Below are 18,089 nucleotides of genomic sequence, written 5' to 3' on the forward strand. Positions count from 1 at the left end.
GAGAAAATCCTAATTTAAAATACTTCATATAAGAAAATCTGAAGAAGTAAACTAAATTCTGCAGCAAACTTAAATTAGTTGACTACTATTTTAACATGGCAATAAAACTGCATTGTGAAACAAAATCAGGAGTGGTGATGCAATAAGTTGTGTGAAATTACATGCTATGTTATGCTGGAAAGATAAAGTATCATAACCCTAGGTTTATAAACATATACACACAATATAAACAAATGGACCGGTGGTTGGTTAAGTGTATCCTCCATTTTTTTATTTCCATTTTCCACAATCATAGCCTGTCACTGATCTGTTTTTACTAGTTGGGTAATGGAAGAAGAAATTTAATATTATACGAGCATATTAGCTTTATTTTCCCAAGATTTTTCATTTCCATCCATCTTTAAGTTTACTACTTGATAAAACAAACACATCAAAGCCAACAGTGGTCAAAAATTTGTTTTTATTTTCCAAGGGATCAGCAAAACTAAATGCTTTTAGGCTCCTTGAAAGCCAGTCCAAATGCAAATATGGTAGAAATCAGCACATCTTACCCGACACCAAACCAGCTATATACTTCGCCTCACTGAACACATGACTCACTACTAATGACAGCATGGAGTGTGACAGAGTTGTTATGTAACTTCATTCCAGACTGATTAAGATAAACCAAATGAGAGACACATCCTTTACAGCCTTTACAGTTTTTCCTTGACCCCAATCTCAGGCATTTAGAGTACAGGCTGGGGTAACTCCTTACCTTCCAGAAAGCAAGACTCTGAGGCCAAAATGTAAGCCTCTAAAACTTCAAAATGATACATTCAGTGAGCAATACATTATCATTTAGAATGAAAAGCGAGCTAATATTTTAATTATATACCATGCACCAGGCAAGAAGCAAGATGATTTTCTGACGAGACCTCATTTAAACTCCAAACTGAACTTGAAAAAAAAAAAACAACAACTGTGAAAATACCTTGCCCCACTGAAGTCCTATGAAAATTACTAAAAGTAAACATAAGGCATAGCCCTTGTTAACGTGACTGCTTTGAACAAGAAGGCAAGACTATAGCATGAGGCTACATCTACAACAGAAAAGTCAATGTCCTCTCAAAATGTTCTTTGCCAGCACAACCTAAATCTCATATCAACATTCACTGTAAATGTGGGGGACATGGAAAAAAAACTATCAACCACTCACCATAATGCATGTAACAGTTTCCTTTGGTGGGGTCCAGCTCAATAGCCTTCAAGAAGAATTTTTCAGCCTCACTCTTACGACCCTTGAAAAACAGAGAAAATGGATGATTCAGCAGCGGATCATGAGGGATTCTTCACCTCCTGGGCCCAAATGAAGTAGACTAATGTCTACTTAGTAATCATCATCAAAAAACAGTGTTTTGTTTTTATCTAAACGAGGATGATCAAAGAGAATATGTTGAGAGAGAAGACTGAGGTCAGAATCCTGGGAAACATCAAGATTAGAAGAGACAGTGAGAGTGAGTTCATTAAAGACGTCAAAGAGAAGAGACCAGGAAAGCAAGAGAAAAAAGGGAAAAAATGGTTTCACGGAAACCAAAAGGATAAGAGAGTTTTCAGGAATGGTGGGAAACATATTTTCATTTTCTATTTTATTTTCTCCCTTTGATCTGTTTCTCTTCATTCATTTATTCATTCTTCCTTATAAGGAATGACGACTATTTTAGCTTTGAGATGATTTTGTCTTAATGTTCACTTTATTCTATTTATTTATTTATTTTCAACGTTCACTTTATATAGGAAGAAACTAAGTCACAATTTGTTGACTCTCAAGCAACTACTGCTTATCCTTGCTGCTGTCATTGAGGACTACAATACTGCTAAATCAGGATTTAGTCTAAAGCTAGATATTCTCCCTAGCCACAGTTTTAAGTAAACATTACCGTAATCCTCAGAAAAAAAAAAATAAGCAAAAAGTAGGGGCAAAGGCTTATATGCAATAAACTGATTTTTCATGAAATAATATCATAATCCAGGCAGATTCTAAAACTAGACATTCTTTGCTGTGCTATAGCTTCTGCACCAAAATTGACTCTAGAGTAACAAAAAGGGGTGACTCAAGGTAGGAGAACAGCCCAAAGAAGACCTTTCCTAAAACAGTTCTGTCTCGTCCTGCAAGGTTAAAATGAAGATCTATGCTAACTGGGTAGAAGCAAGGCACGGGGTGGTATCCAGAAGCTGTGGGTCTAGAGTCAAGAGAAACAATCTTATCTGTCTGTTCCTTCTAATTTAAATGCTATCTACCACATAAACTTCAGGTGATGTTTTTCTTTCCCCTTCACATATATTTTTTAAAATCACTTTTAAGGAGACAATTCTTCCAAAGATAGAGGTGTATAGTTAAGCTAATATTCTAAATTTCATGCAACTTTGACTCATTTCTCCATATGACTTCTCCTTTTTATTCGTTCACTTAAAAAATTCACTCTGTTGCCCTCTTTCCTTTTACTAATGCTACTCCAGTCAATAACTCCTCTTTAATTCACAAGGCTTGTCAAATTTCCAATAATTAAAAATTAAAAATCTCCTGCGATATTTCTCACAGCATTTTAAGTTCAAAGGAAAGCACAGGCAAAATACTTGCTACACATATCACACTTTGATGAAGTTAGTAAGAATTAGCAAGAATCTTACCCAGTTAGGATTCACTAAATGATCATGCAGTTAAGAGCACAGATGCCAGGAGGCCGAGCAGCTCTCACACTTATGTAGCTACGTGAACCTTGGAAAATAATTTCATCTCCTAGTTATAATTTTCTCTGTTACAGAAAAGAGGGCAGGTGGAGAACAGAGGATTTTTAGGGCAATGAAACTATTCTGCATGATACTGTAATGGCAGATACATGTCATTATACATTTTTCAAAACCCATAGAATATACAACACAAAGAGTGAACCCCTATGTAAACTATGGCCTTTAATTAATAATAATGTATCAGTATTGGCTTATTAATTGCAACATGTACAACATGAGCTCAAGTTGATACAACCAGAGAAGCTGTATAAGAGGGTGGGAGAGTATATGCCATTTCTGTACATTCTGCTCAATATATTTTTTGTAAACCTAAAACTGCTCTAAAAATAAAGTCTATTATTTTTTAATGAGGATAATAAAATCTATTTCATAAGATTACTGAATTATCTGAAAGGATACACATGAAGTAGCTATTACAGTACATAGGCATATTCTGAGTTTATAATAAATGTTAACTATTATTTATATGTATATATATATATATATACATATATATACATATATAGTATGCAATAGAATGCAGAGTTCTGAATGACAAAGAATATGTTTTATTATATACACAGCCTCAAAACACATGCTTAGCCTTTAAATCACCACTGGAAAATAATGTACAAAGAACTTGCAGAAGATGATAAAAGAAAGATGTATAATGAAAACTATCATTGGTAAAGAGTCTGTACAAATGTTATATGCAAAAATATAAAAGGGTCTGTGAACTTTCTTCCACTTAAGTTTTAAGGACAGAAGAGAAGAAAGTGGCTCATTTATCAATGTCACAGTAAACAGCATAGTAAAATTCTTATGTGTAGTCCACTGGCAAAGCAATAGTATATAGCTTTAAAAAATAAATCAGAACTCAAAGGCCAGTAGTCTCAGGTTACTCAAATGAACCAGGTTATTAAAGACAGTGAGTCCCACCACCTCCTAGATACAAAACAAATACATCAAAGGTCAGAACATTCTTTTTTGGGGGAAGTATCAAACCATCATGCAAAGACCCATTTTTCTACTTTGACCACTATTTGGTCAAGTGCCAAATTATGAGGAAAATAAAATTCTCAGGACACTATATAAAATTAATTCAAGGGGCTTCCCTGGTGGCAAAGTGGTTGAGAGCCTGCCTGCCAATGCAGGGGACACGGGTTCGAGCCCTGGTCTGGGAAGATCCCACATGCCACGGAACAACTAGGCCCATGAGCCACAACTACTGAGCCTGCGCGTCTGGAGCCCGTGCTCCGCAACAAGGGAGGCCGCGACAGTGAGAGGCCCGAGCACCGCGATGAAGAGTGGCCCCCACTCACCGTAACTGGAGAAAGCCCTCGCACAGAAACGAAGACCCAACACAGCCAAAAATAAATAAATAAATAAAATTTAAAAATGCATTAAAAAAAAATTAATTCAAGCAGATGCATAAGCCAACCAAACACACACATCACTGGGTCCTAGGAAGGGTGGTAAGGAGGTCACACTATGTTTAATCAGGCTCTTTTCACTATTATTGTTATAGAGGGGTAGCAGTTAAGAAAGTGGAGAAGAAAAACATCATGGCTCAGCAGGTTTTTCTTGGAGTCTTTTAGATTATGTCAGCATTTTCTACAAGCAAGTGTTACGGAGTAGCCTCTGGTTATATGAACTTCTCACATCAAGCATCGTTACTCATTTTGTATATTGGTTGGGATGTTTGGACACAGGTGGTGGTTGAGAAAACCAAGAAAAAGGGGCTGTGGTCAGCTGTGACAAATAAGGGAAATGTGAGTGGAGAAGTTGGGTTTCCGCTGCCAGGGCTATGACTTATTTGCGTGTTCACTTGTTTTTGTAGGTTAAAAAACTTGTATCGAACGCCTTGTGCTGTTCTAAGTACTGGGGATATAACCATATAACTGAACAACACAGACTGCTCGCTTGCAAGTGCTAGTTGCAGGAGGCACATAGCAAACAAATAACCCAATAAGCAAGGGGATCAGTCATAGAGCACTGAGGGCTAACAATGAATTTCTTCAATTCTCATTGAGAGAACCGGCCCAGAGCCAGACTAGCCTGTGTTTGAATCTTGCTGCCTCTACTTATTTAGCTGTGTGACTCTTAGTCTCTTCTTCCTCATTTGGAAAAATGAACATAATACCAATTTTGAGGGGTTGCTAAAATCATAAGTCAAAGGGAAATAACTAGCTTCCGACCTGGCATAGAGAGCTCTGACATTCTTTGATTTTTCTTCCATCTATCTCCTCAAAAAAATTTTATTCTTTCCACCTTGAATGCCACTGTCTGGTTCCTAATTACCAAAATTCAAAAATCCTTTGCAGAATTTTATGCCATGGTAGAAACTAAATTTCACGATTTTCCTATAAAATGTCTCTCATTCGCAATACTTCCACCTCCCCCAAATAAAAGGCTCTTCCGGCTCACATCTTTTTTTTAAATATTCTTTTTTTAAAAAAATAAATTTATTTATTTTATTTTTGGGTCTTCGTGGCTGCACGCAGGCTTTCTTTAGTTGCGGTGAACGGGGGCTACTCTTTTGCGGTGCGGGGGCTTCTCATCAAGGTGGCTTCTCTTGTTGCGGAGCACTGGCTCTAGGCGCACGGGCTTCAGTAGTTGTGGCACGCAGGCTCTAGAGTGCAGGCTCAGTAGCTGTGGCGCACGGGCTTAGTTGCTCCGCGGCGTGTGGGATCTTCCTGGACCAGGGCTCGAACCCGTGTCCCCAGCATTGGCAGGCGGATTCTTAACCACTGCACCACCAGGGAAGCCTCTGGCTCACATCTTGAATGTTACAATAGATTTCAGATTTCCTGACTCACTGAACTTCATTTTACCAGCTTAATAATACTTAAACAGAACTGTTTTCATGTTATGCCATTGCTCAAAAATATTTTAATAGCACCCTGTTTCCACTCATTTTAGTTAATAACCAGTCTAATTTTCAAAATATTTCACAATCTAGTTCAAATCTTCTTGGATAAATTTCTGTACCATATCAGGCCAATTTCCTTATGTACCTTAACTGTAGCTCCTATGTTCTTCCTTAATTATTTCTTCTGGTCTGTAATGTTATTCTTTTTTTTTTTTTCATTCATTCATATATATTTTATGCTTCAAGGCTTGGTTGAAAGCCCACGTTTTTATAAAGCCCTCTGTGATGGCTCCAACTCCCAGTAATTTCCCTTTTCTTTTAATTGTGCTTATATGATTATTTTTTTAGAGTCATTCCTATCACACTGGAGTCACACAACTTGAACCCTACAATACTAGACCAAGGGCTTTCATTATAAACTAAGGTGGTTGGCAAGTAGAATTTCAAATTTGCAAACTGTAATTCTCGGAAAGTATTTACAGTTTGTATATAACAATTTGGTGTATTCACGCAGGAGTCAGTTAAACCAGCAAAAACCCAGTATGCGGAAGCAAAGACCAACTGACAGTGCAAAAGATTAGAAAGTCAATATCAAACAGACCTATAGGAATACTTGGCAAATACTTTAGAAATTTTACCATCAGAACTTTGAACAATTCTAGATTAGGCATTGTCTGCAGTTAGCATATTAGTGCTGATATGAAGAATTAACTGGTTGGATCTGAAGAAGCATAAATGACTATGGGATGAAGGGAAAGAGCTAGAAAGATGAGAAAAGAGGAGAACTGAATGGAACCAGTGCAGAGACATATTCCTGGCAAGGGCTGCATGAGTAACTAGGGGTTAGGGATTTGAGATTATCAGTATACTTATCCTTATATTCGTATAATATTTGTAGCACTCTACTGAATATTAAAAACAGATTCAAGATTAATATCATTTAAACTCATGAAAAAAGGCATCCTCAATCAGGACTAGGCTTGGTCAGGTCCTCTTCTGACTGGCAGCACTAAAACATACACATGTAAGATAAATATTCAGTAAAGTTTAGATAGCCTGTTCCACAGCATAAGATTAGTTTTCAGCACATTTATTTTGTTTTCTAATTAAACTGTATGCTACTGCACCTGTTCAGAAAGAGGTGCCCACCTGAGCGGGTATACAAGGCAAACAGTTTCTCTTCTGAGGGATGATCAACGTTTTTTCCAACTACAAAGTGAAGAAATATAAAAACAGATACTTATATATTTACACACACACACACACCCCAAACCTGGAGCTCCTACTCAAGGAAGCACTTGGTAATATTAAACATGAGAAAATTTTATACTACTAATGGCTTCAGCTTGAATTGTCTTATTTTTAAAAGTTAACCATATACCAAATTTTGTACCTATTTTTGGTAACAAATCACTCATTATATCTACCACCCTACACACAGTGTGTTTTGATGCCACAGCTCAGAACTGCTATTTTATTGAATGACCTGAAAACATCAAGACTTTGCATTGTTGCATTGCATTGTAAATATATATATAAATATATAATATAATTAGTGTATTAATCTTGTCCTCTAAACTAGATTACTCCCATAAGACTTTACTTTTTCATCTATAGCCATCCAAGTGTTCTATAAATATAATTACCAGTCAACAAATGAACAGGCTACCACTATTTTCTTGTATACAACTTAATAGCATATAGTTACTCCTTAGTTATTTAGTTCACATGGTTACATGTTTTCAGTAAACTACAGAGCTATGAATAAAGCAGTGATTTCTACACTTTACTTCTGGAAACTGTCACATGAACCAAGGTCTATAAAACTATTAAAAGTGTTCCTCAGAACTAGCCTGATTCTCAACCAAATATTTATATCCTAATAAGGGACTACCTGTGTCTTCAGCATTGGTAGGAACACCAGTTAGAATAATATAAAGAACAAACCAGAGGATTTCCCTTAGGTGGCCCTACTCATATTTAGAGGCTGCTGTAAGTTTAGTGTAAAGAGTCTCCTTCTGCAATTGTGTATCCAGCAGTCACTCTCATACGTAGTGTCTACTTTGGGGGAAAGTCTGACAATGGTGAATGTCAGTCATTTTTCACAACAAATGAAAATCACATCTTCATTTCACATTCAAGAGTGTATCTACACAGATAAGAAACAAGAAAGGGAAGCAGCCAATAAAACGGGTCCAAAAGCTTATATGTAGTTTGGTAAATGTGTTGTTTACAGCTGCATTATAGTTTAATGAGTGCAAAAGGAAAAGCAATCAAATAGCCTTGAAAAATTAATTTGTGAAGGCCACCATTTACAAATAGAAGAAGTGTTGTTTCATGGTCTATCTTAACATCACAGTGTTTGTATGCGAAGTGTCTTCAGGATAAAAAAGGTTTTCCTCATCACAAGAAAAATATCATTAAAAAAAAAATCTAACAGTTGAACTAATTCTTACTAACCAAGATGATTTACATCAAACCATTTAGTTCTAAAGTCCCTCCAAGTCATTATATATAATCAGCCAGAGGGCTTCCCTGGTGGCGCAGTGGTTGAGAATCTGCCTGCTAATGCAGGGGACACGGGTTCGAGCCCTGGTCTGGGAGGATCCCACATGCCGCGGAGCGGCTGGGCCCGTGAGCCACAACTGCTGAGCCTGCGCGTCTGGAGCCTGTGCCCCGCAACGGGAGGGGCCGCGATGGTGAAAGGCCCGCGCACCGCGATGAAGAGCGGTCCCCGCACCGCGATGAGGAGTGGCCCCCACTTGCCGTAACCAGAGAAAGCCCTCGCACGAACCGAAGACCCAACACAGCCAAAAAAAAAAAAATAAATAAATAAATAAAGTAGCTATAATCAGCCAGAGATAACCTTAGAGGCAAAGTGAAGGGACAGGGGCAGTGGTAACTTTCATGATGAAATACTTTACCTCCATACTACTAAAATATTTCCCATCAAATTATCAGGGGCCTAAAACTTGACCATGACATTCTTTTTTTTAGGGACAGAATAGCATTTCTTCTGGAAAGCTTTAAAATATAACAGAATAAGGCTACCATAAACAAAAATGAATGTGGCTAAATAGCTTACTCATAATAGTTTGTGTTTCTTCTCCCTGAAATGTCCCTCAAGTTTCACTTTCTATAAATGTCAGGTCTTTTCCTGATCTCTTCTCCTAAACGTCCCAAAGCAGAAGCTGCCTGAAAGATACCTGGAGTATACTGTCATAAGCCTAAGCTCACGGAAAAGGCATGTCAAATGACATTGAGGGCAGCTAGTGGTGACAGGGAGTGCCCTCTCAGTGTCCAGGGGCTGCATCCAGAGTAGGCGTTGAGACCTCAGCAGGGAGGCATGGCTCTGGGGTACACCTAGAGCAAGGCTGGACCCCAGAACCACAACTCCCAACCTGAGCAAAGCTTCTCTGAAACCCGTCCTGCGTCCTACTGCAGAGCCATCAGACTTCAAGGTGAAGAAATCTGCTCAGACCAAGCTGCCCAGGGCAGCCTCCTTCCCAGCTTTTTGAACACCGTTAAGCCTCCCAGATTTAGGTGAACTTTTGGAAGGGGAGGAGGCCACAAAACTGGCTGAAATAAAAAGGCGGACCAAGTGGGATGAAAGACTGCAGTAGACTGAATTTCCCTCAAAGAAGTTAAAGTGGATCATCCGCATGCAGCTGGGGCTCTGGCTCGAATGTCAGACATGTTACACGAGCAATAGGCACAAGTAAGCAGTTTGCAAATACCAAAAAATAATGTTCGATATCCCTGTAAAAACATATTAAACTTACTCAATATTCAGTTTACCTAAAATGTAAATTAATACATTGAGATGTTATTAATCATCTATCAGTGAAGTTGCCCCAATATTATAGAACTCAGTATTCCTGAGGGTTCATAAAAACCAGCACTCAGCTAACACATAGCTAAAATATAGTAAAAGATAATAAGATCTTCCTGGGAGCAATCTGATATGTATCAAAGCTCTTAAGTCATAGGTATATCTTGGCCAAACAGTTCTATCTCTAGGCATTTGTCCTAAGGAAATATCTGTAAATACCGAGAGGTAGCTATTTATTTTCACTGCAGTATTGTTTATACAAATTCAGTGTCTACCAGCATAGACCTGGTTAACCAAATGTCATTTCAGTGAAATATTATGTATCTACTAAAATGATTTTGTAGAAATCATTGAAACTACAAGAGATTTCCATGATCTGTTGCTAAATGAAACAAGCAGGTTGTAAGTTTCTGTTTATGTCCTAATTACATTTAAAAAACAAAAAGGATATTTTAAAAAGGAGGCTAGCACTACCTGTATCACTGGCTCATTTTACTGCAGGATTTCAAAGGTGAATGAGAGGGTTGGTCCTTTGGTATTTCAAGACTGACAGGGAGGGAAGTACACTTCTAGATTAGACTGTTAAAAAATAGTGCTGTGTTAGTGTCAAACTAAGTGTCCTGAGAACACAGAACAACTTAGTCCACTGAAAAGGGAAAGAGAACGCTTCAGAGATGTGACTTTCACTCCACAGAAATGGATTAAGCTCCTGCTATGTAACAGGCTGTATTCCAGATCCTGGTAATCAAGGCGAAGTTCCTGCCCTTTTGCAGTTCACATTCTGGTGGTGAAATGATAGTTCACACATGAGCAGGTGACTGTCTGTCTGAAGTAGTTGGTACAAAAAAAAATAACACAGGCTAAGGGAAGAGAGCAACACACACTGGGGTGGGATGATGTCTGATAAAGTGGTCAAGAAAGGCCTCTGGTAACACTGGAGAAGTGACCTAAGTAAAGGGAGTGAGTGAACTATGCAAAGATCTGGCATGTTTGGAATTTTAGGGACTAACAAGAAAACCAATATGGCAGCAGGGGAGTAAATGCCGCAAAGAATCACAGGAAATGAGTGTGAGAGACAGGAGCGACCAGACTGTGTAGAGCAAAGTAGGCATGGTAAGGAGTTGGGAATTAATTTTTCTTTTTTGGTAGCAAAAAAAAAATCACAGTTTCAACATCGGATGCCACATGTTGCTTTGACTCATATCATTTCCTTGGTGTTAACCAGCAAAGCATCAAACAGCCTCTGGGAACTGCACAAAATATGGAACACCTCATCAACGTGTGTCATCCTTGCGTGGGGGCCATGCTAATCCTCTCTGTGTCATTTCAATTTTAGTGTACATGCTGCTGAGGCAAGCCCTGGAATTTCTTTTGACTAGGAAGGAACACGACAGAGGATTTTAAATAGAGGTACAACATGATCTCACATATTTTTACAAAAACACTGGAGATCTTGGCTGGAAAACTGACTGTAGGGGGCACAGAAAACAGGGAGACCACGTAGAAGGTTATTAATACTCCATGGCTAAGACTAGGGTGAAAGAAGCGGAAACAGTGAGATGTGGTTAGATTCGGAATATCTCGCAGATAGGTGACTGATGGATTGGGTATGTTCTGTTTGATTGAAATGCTAGGGCAGGAGAGTATGGAGGACTAATTTAGAAAGACTGGTCAGAAAGGAGGTCACAGACCAAGCCTTGGCAAGAACACCAGATATCTAGTACCTTCCCTGAGAAGAAAGTAAAAGAAACTTGGAAGAATGCCAAGAGGAAAGCAAAAAAAGGGCAAAAACAAAACCAAAAAACTCTTCTATTTCATTCATGTTTTCAATAAAAGAGAAGAAAAAGATTTTAAATAACTATTTAAAATAAGTAGCTTGCTTTCCATAAATATTTAAAATATTTGATTAATAAAAATTAAATTCTATGTTGCTTTCTACACAGCTTTGACATTAGGAGTTAAAAGTTAGATTTTAAGGTATAAATACAAATAGCTAATTTCTGAAACATTCTATAACTGAAGGTGTTTAACTTATTCAGATTTCTTGTTATATAACAAGTTTTTACTTCCTTTCTACATCTGTTCACTTGTATATTTTCCCTTCAAGCTTAAAGAGGTCATCCACACACACTATAATAACATTTCAGTGGAAGGTAATTAATTTGATAGGCTACAACCACATCTTAAGCTCCATCTGGGCAAATTGCTTAGGCTGTTACATTGCATTGCTGTACTAAAGTCAAAGTCAAGTTAAAGCCAACATCTTACTACAACTCTTCTCCATCTATAGTATCAATTTATGAGAAGAGAATTCAGATATTTTATTAAAATGTCTAAGGAAGGTGCGGTGAAGTAAGCAGAAATTTTGTTTGGATCAAATGTATAATTAAATTGCAGATAAATGTATCCTAAAATTTACTTTAAAATTATGTAAATCATTTTTAAATATCAAAATCAGCTATTTTTAGACTTCAGAATAATACACAGAATTTATCTTTGACTCGCAAATTAAATAGAAAAATATCTGTTTGTAATTAAAACAATGAATTTTTAGCAGTTCATTAAATTTATTCGTTGATTTCCTTAATCCAACAAATATTTATTGGGAACTGTGTTAAGCGCTAGGATGAAAATGGTGAATAAGGACAGAACCCTTGCCCTCCTGAAGAGTCCAAAACTGTAGCTGTTAGGAGTACAACACAAATAAGGACTGTATATTTCACTTAGAACTAGTTGAAGTATTCAGGAAAGGTTTCCAAAAGAACTCCTGCTTGCTCTAACAATCTGAGAGCTGTGTATGATTAACTAGTTGTATGATCTAGTTGGAGGGTAGACAAAAAGTATCTGAAGTAGAGACACAGCAAAGGTAAAATCTCTGTAGCAAAAACACTGCATGAGCCCAGGGTGAGGGAGACAGAGAGAAGGAATAGAGGTGGGCCATGTGAAAAGGTCGGAGGGGTAGAGCCCGCCTGGCGAATAGATTACATGAAGGAATTTGTCCTTATCTGCTTTGTCAATATCGCTCTGAGGGTTGTGTGGATAACGGTTGTAATGGCAACAGAAGGGATGCAGGCAGATTAATCCAGGCTTTTAAAAGAGAGTGATGGGGCTGATAATGGAGATGAAGATTAGTGGACTGACAGAAGGGATATTTAGGTAATACAGATAGGATTACATGATGGATAGGAGAGGGATGGGGTGTGAGACAGAGGTCACAAAGGTGACCTCTAGGTTTCTGATTCTGAAACTGAGACAAAGCTGGTAAATAATAGAACAAGAAAGACCAGATTAAGGGGGGAAGATCATGAGCTCAGTTTTGAGACTGAGGTACCTTTGAGACATCTGAGCTGTCAAAGATGTGGTTTGTTAGGTTGACTCAAGAGGCCTGAGGTAAGGTAAAAGAGTATTTCAAGAAGATAGAAGTAGTCAATTATGTCAATTGTTGAAAATATCCAGTGGATTTAATGACACAGAGATCACTGGTAAGTTCAGTAAGGTGTATTTCTATGGCATAATAGGTCTTAAAGCCAGAAGAAGTGGGGGGGAATTTGGGGAGTGGAGCGAGGAAATGGATACCCTCAGTCAATAGTCTGGCTCTGAAGGGGAGGGAAAGTGACCATGTCAGCAGAAGGGAATGAGACATATTGAGTGTTTTGAAAAAGAAAACAGAAAGTCAAAACATAAATCACAACTGGGCATAAAAATTAATGCGTAGGGCTTTTTTCTCCCCTTAGTTTAATTGAAAATTAGAAGAGAAAACCTCAAAATTCCATTTCTAGAGTTCTTAGGTAACTTTCCAATTATGGTCATGGCCAAATTTAAACCAGTCCAGAATTCTTTAAACTGTGTCTTTTCCTCCTGGGTGCCCTAACAGCACTTGATTCCTGCTTTTGTTGTGACACTTACCATATGTACTCTAATTACCACTTGTAATCTCTTCTAATTGTAAACCACTTTATGGGAATTGTTTAGTCAACAATTTGCTAAGGGCCAGATGCATAGTAGGTGGTCATAAATGCATGAAAACGTTAAGTATCTTGGAAAAGCAAACACTCAAAACGCACTTCATAAACGCATGCTCTCATTGGGAAGTCCTGTTGCCTTAATGAGGGCGTAGGTTTCAGTGGGTAAATCTGATTACATCATGAGGCCCGAGTGATACCCAGAATGTCACCCCTGGCACTGTTGTCAACACCTCCTCTATACAAGGGGAAAAGAAGAAGGCACAATTTTTATCATCCTTCTGTGGTCCATGAGACGGCACCACAAGTTCGTAGAAAATAGTTTCCAACAGGAAACTTTAGATGGATAAAGTGGTCCACGTGATCACCATTTAGGGAATCAGTGCCATTGGAAAGCCCCTGCATCTTAGCTATTAGCAACAACTCCAACCATTTTCTTGCGCTGTTTGTGCAAATGGGTGCTTCTTGCTTGTCATGAGAATTTGCTGGATCACTCCAGCCCAAACTGCTTAGCAACAGCCTGGAAAGTGGCTATGCTGATTGGTCCCCACAGAGCTGGCCTTGGCTCACAGAGCTCAGGGCTGACACTCGTGCTGCAGAAGTTTAAACCCCATGGGGATAGTCAGGAAAGCTGCGCTGTGAGAGTGGAAAAGCAGGAGCCCCAGCAACAGCTGCTTTGCAGCTGGGTCACAAAGGAGAGCAAGCAATCCCTCGACACCATACAAGGTAGCGGATGATGGGAAGGCAACCTCCGGGCCTCCATTTGTCACTGGCAGGGTGCCACTGGCTCTCAAATCCAAATGCTCTCACAAGAGGATAAAGCCAGATGTAAATAATTCCCTAATTTTATACTTTTTTTTGGTAGAAATCTTCAGCAGTAAAGGACATAGAGGGTTATTTAATTTATTTAGACGCAAAATTCTTTGATGATTGAACCAGGGTGCTGAATAAAGCACTGGATTCAGTCACAGAAACCTGAGTTCTAATCTGGTTCTGATACCAAGAAGGTGAACCACCAAAGAAAACCCCTAATTTGGAAAGGTTTCATTTTTCTCCTTTGCCAATCAAAGGACCTGGGTTAACTGAACTCTACTGGTTACAATTCTCTGTTTAAAAAATGGAATTCAATTCAGGGAAGTCATCATTGGTTAAAAATTCAGATTAAAGGCAAGTTAAGCTCTTAATTCATGTCATACTCCTTTGCTTCCATTGCCTTCCCAATTCACGACAGAGAAAAGGAATTGGCCTTCCCCCAGATCCAGCCAGCCGACACTGAGATTGGGGATAGTAGCTGAGACCTAAAATCAATTGTAGTTTAATGTACCAACAAATGAAACGAAATGAAGTTGGAATAAATGATCCATTTATCTTCTTCTGAAAGGGCTTTCAAAGTAAAGATGCCTATCAAAGGCAGAATGTCCTAGAAAGGTTCTTACGCCAATTAGACCACATACATGTTGAAAGTGTATACCGTGCTTCTGGTTTTGTAAGTAATTCTTGGAAGTAATTCTGGTTTGCCTGAAACTATTCTATGTCCACTGTTCCAGTGGAAAAATAACAGCACCCCCTTCCTGGTTTGAACAAATATTCTATAGTTACCCTAATTCTTGTTTCCCTCTCACAAGTATTCACCTAAATCAGATGAGTCCAACAATGGCTTTATGACGCTGAGATGTCCCAGCAGATGAAACCAGGAGGCTCCATTAGCAGCATCGGTGAGATCTCAGCTTTCTATTCCCGCCCCACTCCTAACAAAGAAGGCATGAACAAAGACATCCTTTCACAGCACAAGACCATGTGATCTTTGTCAAGAGTAATGAAATTTCCATTCATCTCTGCTTCCCCAAAACAGATTTTTCTGGGTGTCTGTTGTCCTAGCACGTTGCAATTTTACTTTGTCTTTACAGGTTATATGATAAGAACAGAAACATTATAAAAGCAGCTTACTATGTGCCAGGTGCTGTTCCAAGAGCTTTCTCCGTATGGTCACATTAAATCCTCATATTACACCTGAGATATTATTATTATCCATTTTACAGAATAAGCAACTGAGTGACAGAGGGGTTAAGTACCTTGCCCAAGGTACAGAAGCTTGATTTGGCAGAGCTGGGGTTCAAACAGAGACAATCTGGCTTCACAGTTTGTGGTATTGCCTTATCGACTTGGTTCAGAAGTTTACTACCAGGAATCATTACGTTATTTAAAGACGAGCTTTATGGAGTAGGTCCACCCATACGTTCATGCACCCACCCATCCATCCCTCATCACATATTCAGAGGGCATCTACCATATGCCTAGCATCGTGTCAGGCACTGGATAATGAAAGGACTGCTGCTCTTTAGACTGAATAATACGATAACTCTGGAAGTGGGCGTTTACCAATTGCAAGATCATACTCGAAAGGGCTCTCGTTAGACATATGCATCCTACATAAGGAGAAAACAGAGACCAACGCATCTATTGTGCCTGAGTGAGTTCGGGGAGGTCTCATAAAAGAGGTGGCATACTTCAGCTGGCTCACAGATGGAGGAAAAGTTGGCCAAGCATCAAGACAACAGACTACCTGCTAAGTCCAAGTGCTGGTGACTTACAAGTTCTCTTTACAAGATCCAAAATAAGAATATTGTTTAGAAAGTCAGTCTAATGGAGAAAATGTTCCTTGTTTTAACAACATTAGAAGTCCCTGTAGCTTACAAAGGTTCATTTGATATCAACCAACTCAAAACACATCTATTTGAGAAAATAAGGTTATTTAACAACTCCAGTTACCAAATTTCTACTTTCTGTCAGTATAATGATTCTTGAGCCACCTTCTGTGAATAATAATTATCTGTGACTTACAAAGAAAGAAAGATCTATTGAAAACAGCATTGTTTAGTATGCAATGCTCATTCACTTTAATTTCTAGAGTGTGAAGTGACCAGAGGTAGTACATATACAATTACAGGAAACTTTAATCTAGGCAAAAATGGGAAAAATGCACACACACACACAAACACACACAGCAAATGGTCAGAGGCTGGCACATTACCAGCAGAACAAGTTTGTATGTATAAATACATATGACAAGCATATCGCCGAACTGGATCTTTCCCAAGTCCTAGCAGAATAGTGTGCAAGTAAGAAGCATACACACTTGGGTTTTGGCATTATCACAGAATAAGATTCTCTCTTTCTCTTTCTTACAGTAAGGGAAAATGCATAATGTCACAAGAAGATGTGGGTCACTAACAGGAAAAAATCGAGTACAGAGGTGACATGGAGATGGAAAATAGAAAGTCTGAACTTCTCTGCCTCTAGATAGAAAATTTAATAGTGGTTCCGCTCAGGGCTAAATTATCACTGTCAACATCTCAGACCCTCTTGACCTTGGTAGCAAAAATGTGCCACGAAGGCTGCATAGAACTCATTAGACATCAACCTCCCAAATTGTCTTCATCACAGTCTGCTGTGTAATTGACACCTGAGTCGAGAGGTTTATCTGTGAGATTCAAGAGGGGCTGAATTGACACTCCCAATCACAAGAGCATCTTTAAAAGCCATGCGGAGGTCTACGGGAGGGTGGTGGAACACTCCTTGCATGACTGCTATAAATACAAAGTGGCCTTTGGAAGAAACATATTGACCTATTCAACTTCTAAAAATGGAATACATGTGCACGTTGGGGTATACAGTGCCATGCCATGAAAAACACAAACACGGTACTTTGAAGACTTGGGGAAAAATATAAGCTATTAAATTACTAAATCATTTAAAGCGGTATTAATTTTTAAATAAGCATAGATACGTTATAAAAAGAGAAGCAACAGCATAGAGGAAAGATTGCAGGCTTAGGAAGCAGATAGGCCTGAGTTTGATCATCTCCTCAAGAACGATCCCTAAAATAGCCGGGCTACTTGGGCAAATTGTTTAATGTCTCCAGAAATTCAGCACCTTATACAGATAAGATGATACCTCCTGATAAGGTTTATAACTGAGACAGTACATGTCAAGCTTTTACAACAGCGCATGGCATATAATAAGTGCTCAACAAATGTTAACTGTCATGATGACTGTGCAATAGGAGCAGCAGTAGCTCTCATGCAATATCTTAAAAGGATTAAATGAAGTAAAATACATTTTTAAAAGCATAGCACAGCAACACATTGTTAGCACGCAAAGAAAAAGTTCTCCTCCTAACTAGACCTCTTATACCTAAATCCATTTACTCAAAGGTGGCTCATGGAAGTAGATGACTATTTTTCATGTATTTTAAGCAGCACTCTTGTAACACACCCACGTTAAGAACTTTGTGATCCCAAATACTTTGCTATCAACCAAATTGTCTCTTGTTCTTGAATGTCTTAGAATATCACAGGCAAAAATTGCCTTTGAGTTCAGAGAATTTGAAGAAAAGAGAAAACAGGGAAAATACCAAAGCTCGAAACTGAAGTTACAGTAAAAAGTACTTATGACCACTTCTGATCAAACTGGAAAACCCATATAAATACTGGTGACAGTTTAAGGATATATTTCCCCTTATTCAGAAATATGTACTTTCCAAAAGGTCCATTTTCACTTTGAAATCTTGACATGATTTGGCAAGCTCATGTTGAACTAGTTAGTGTGGCTTAAGCTGTTACCAATCTTAGAACAATAAGAAAGTAGAAGAATT

The 18,089-nt window shown here is 38.5% G+C and overlaps 1 protein-coding gene and 1 pseudogene across 4 annotated transcripts in view; both read right to left on the reverse strand.

Moving 5' to 3' along the window:
• The window catches only part of TMTC2 (transmembrane O-mannosyltransferase targeting cadherins 2), a 900,074-nt gene that overhangs the window by 567,566 nt on the left and 314,419 nt on the right, over positions 1–18,089 (reverse strand). For all 4 annotated transcript variants that reach the window (XM_057556839.1, XM_057556840.1, XM_057556841.1 and 1 more), the window contains exon 9: positions 1,199–1,280. In XM_057556839.1, the coding sequence (XP_057412822.1) occupies positions 1,199–1,280 (82 nt within the window). The remainder of the gene's footprint in view (positions 1–1,198; positions 1,281–18,089) is intronic.
• LOC114235614 (U6 spliceosomal RNA) lies at positions 10,729–10,829 on the reverse strand (annotated as a pseudogene).

The sequence above is a fragment of the Balaenoptera acutorostrata genome, chromosome 11 (genome assembly GCF_949987535.1).
Source record: "Balaenoptera acutorostrata chromosome 11, mBalAcu1.1, whole genome shotgun sequence".
NCBI lineage: Eukaryota > Metazoa > Chordata > Mammalia > Artiodactyla > Balaenopteridae > Balaenoptera > Balaenoptera acutorostrata.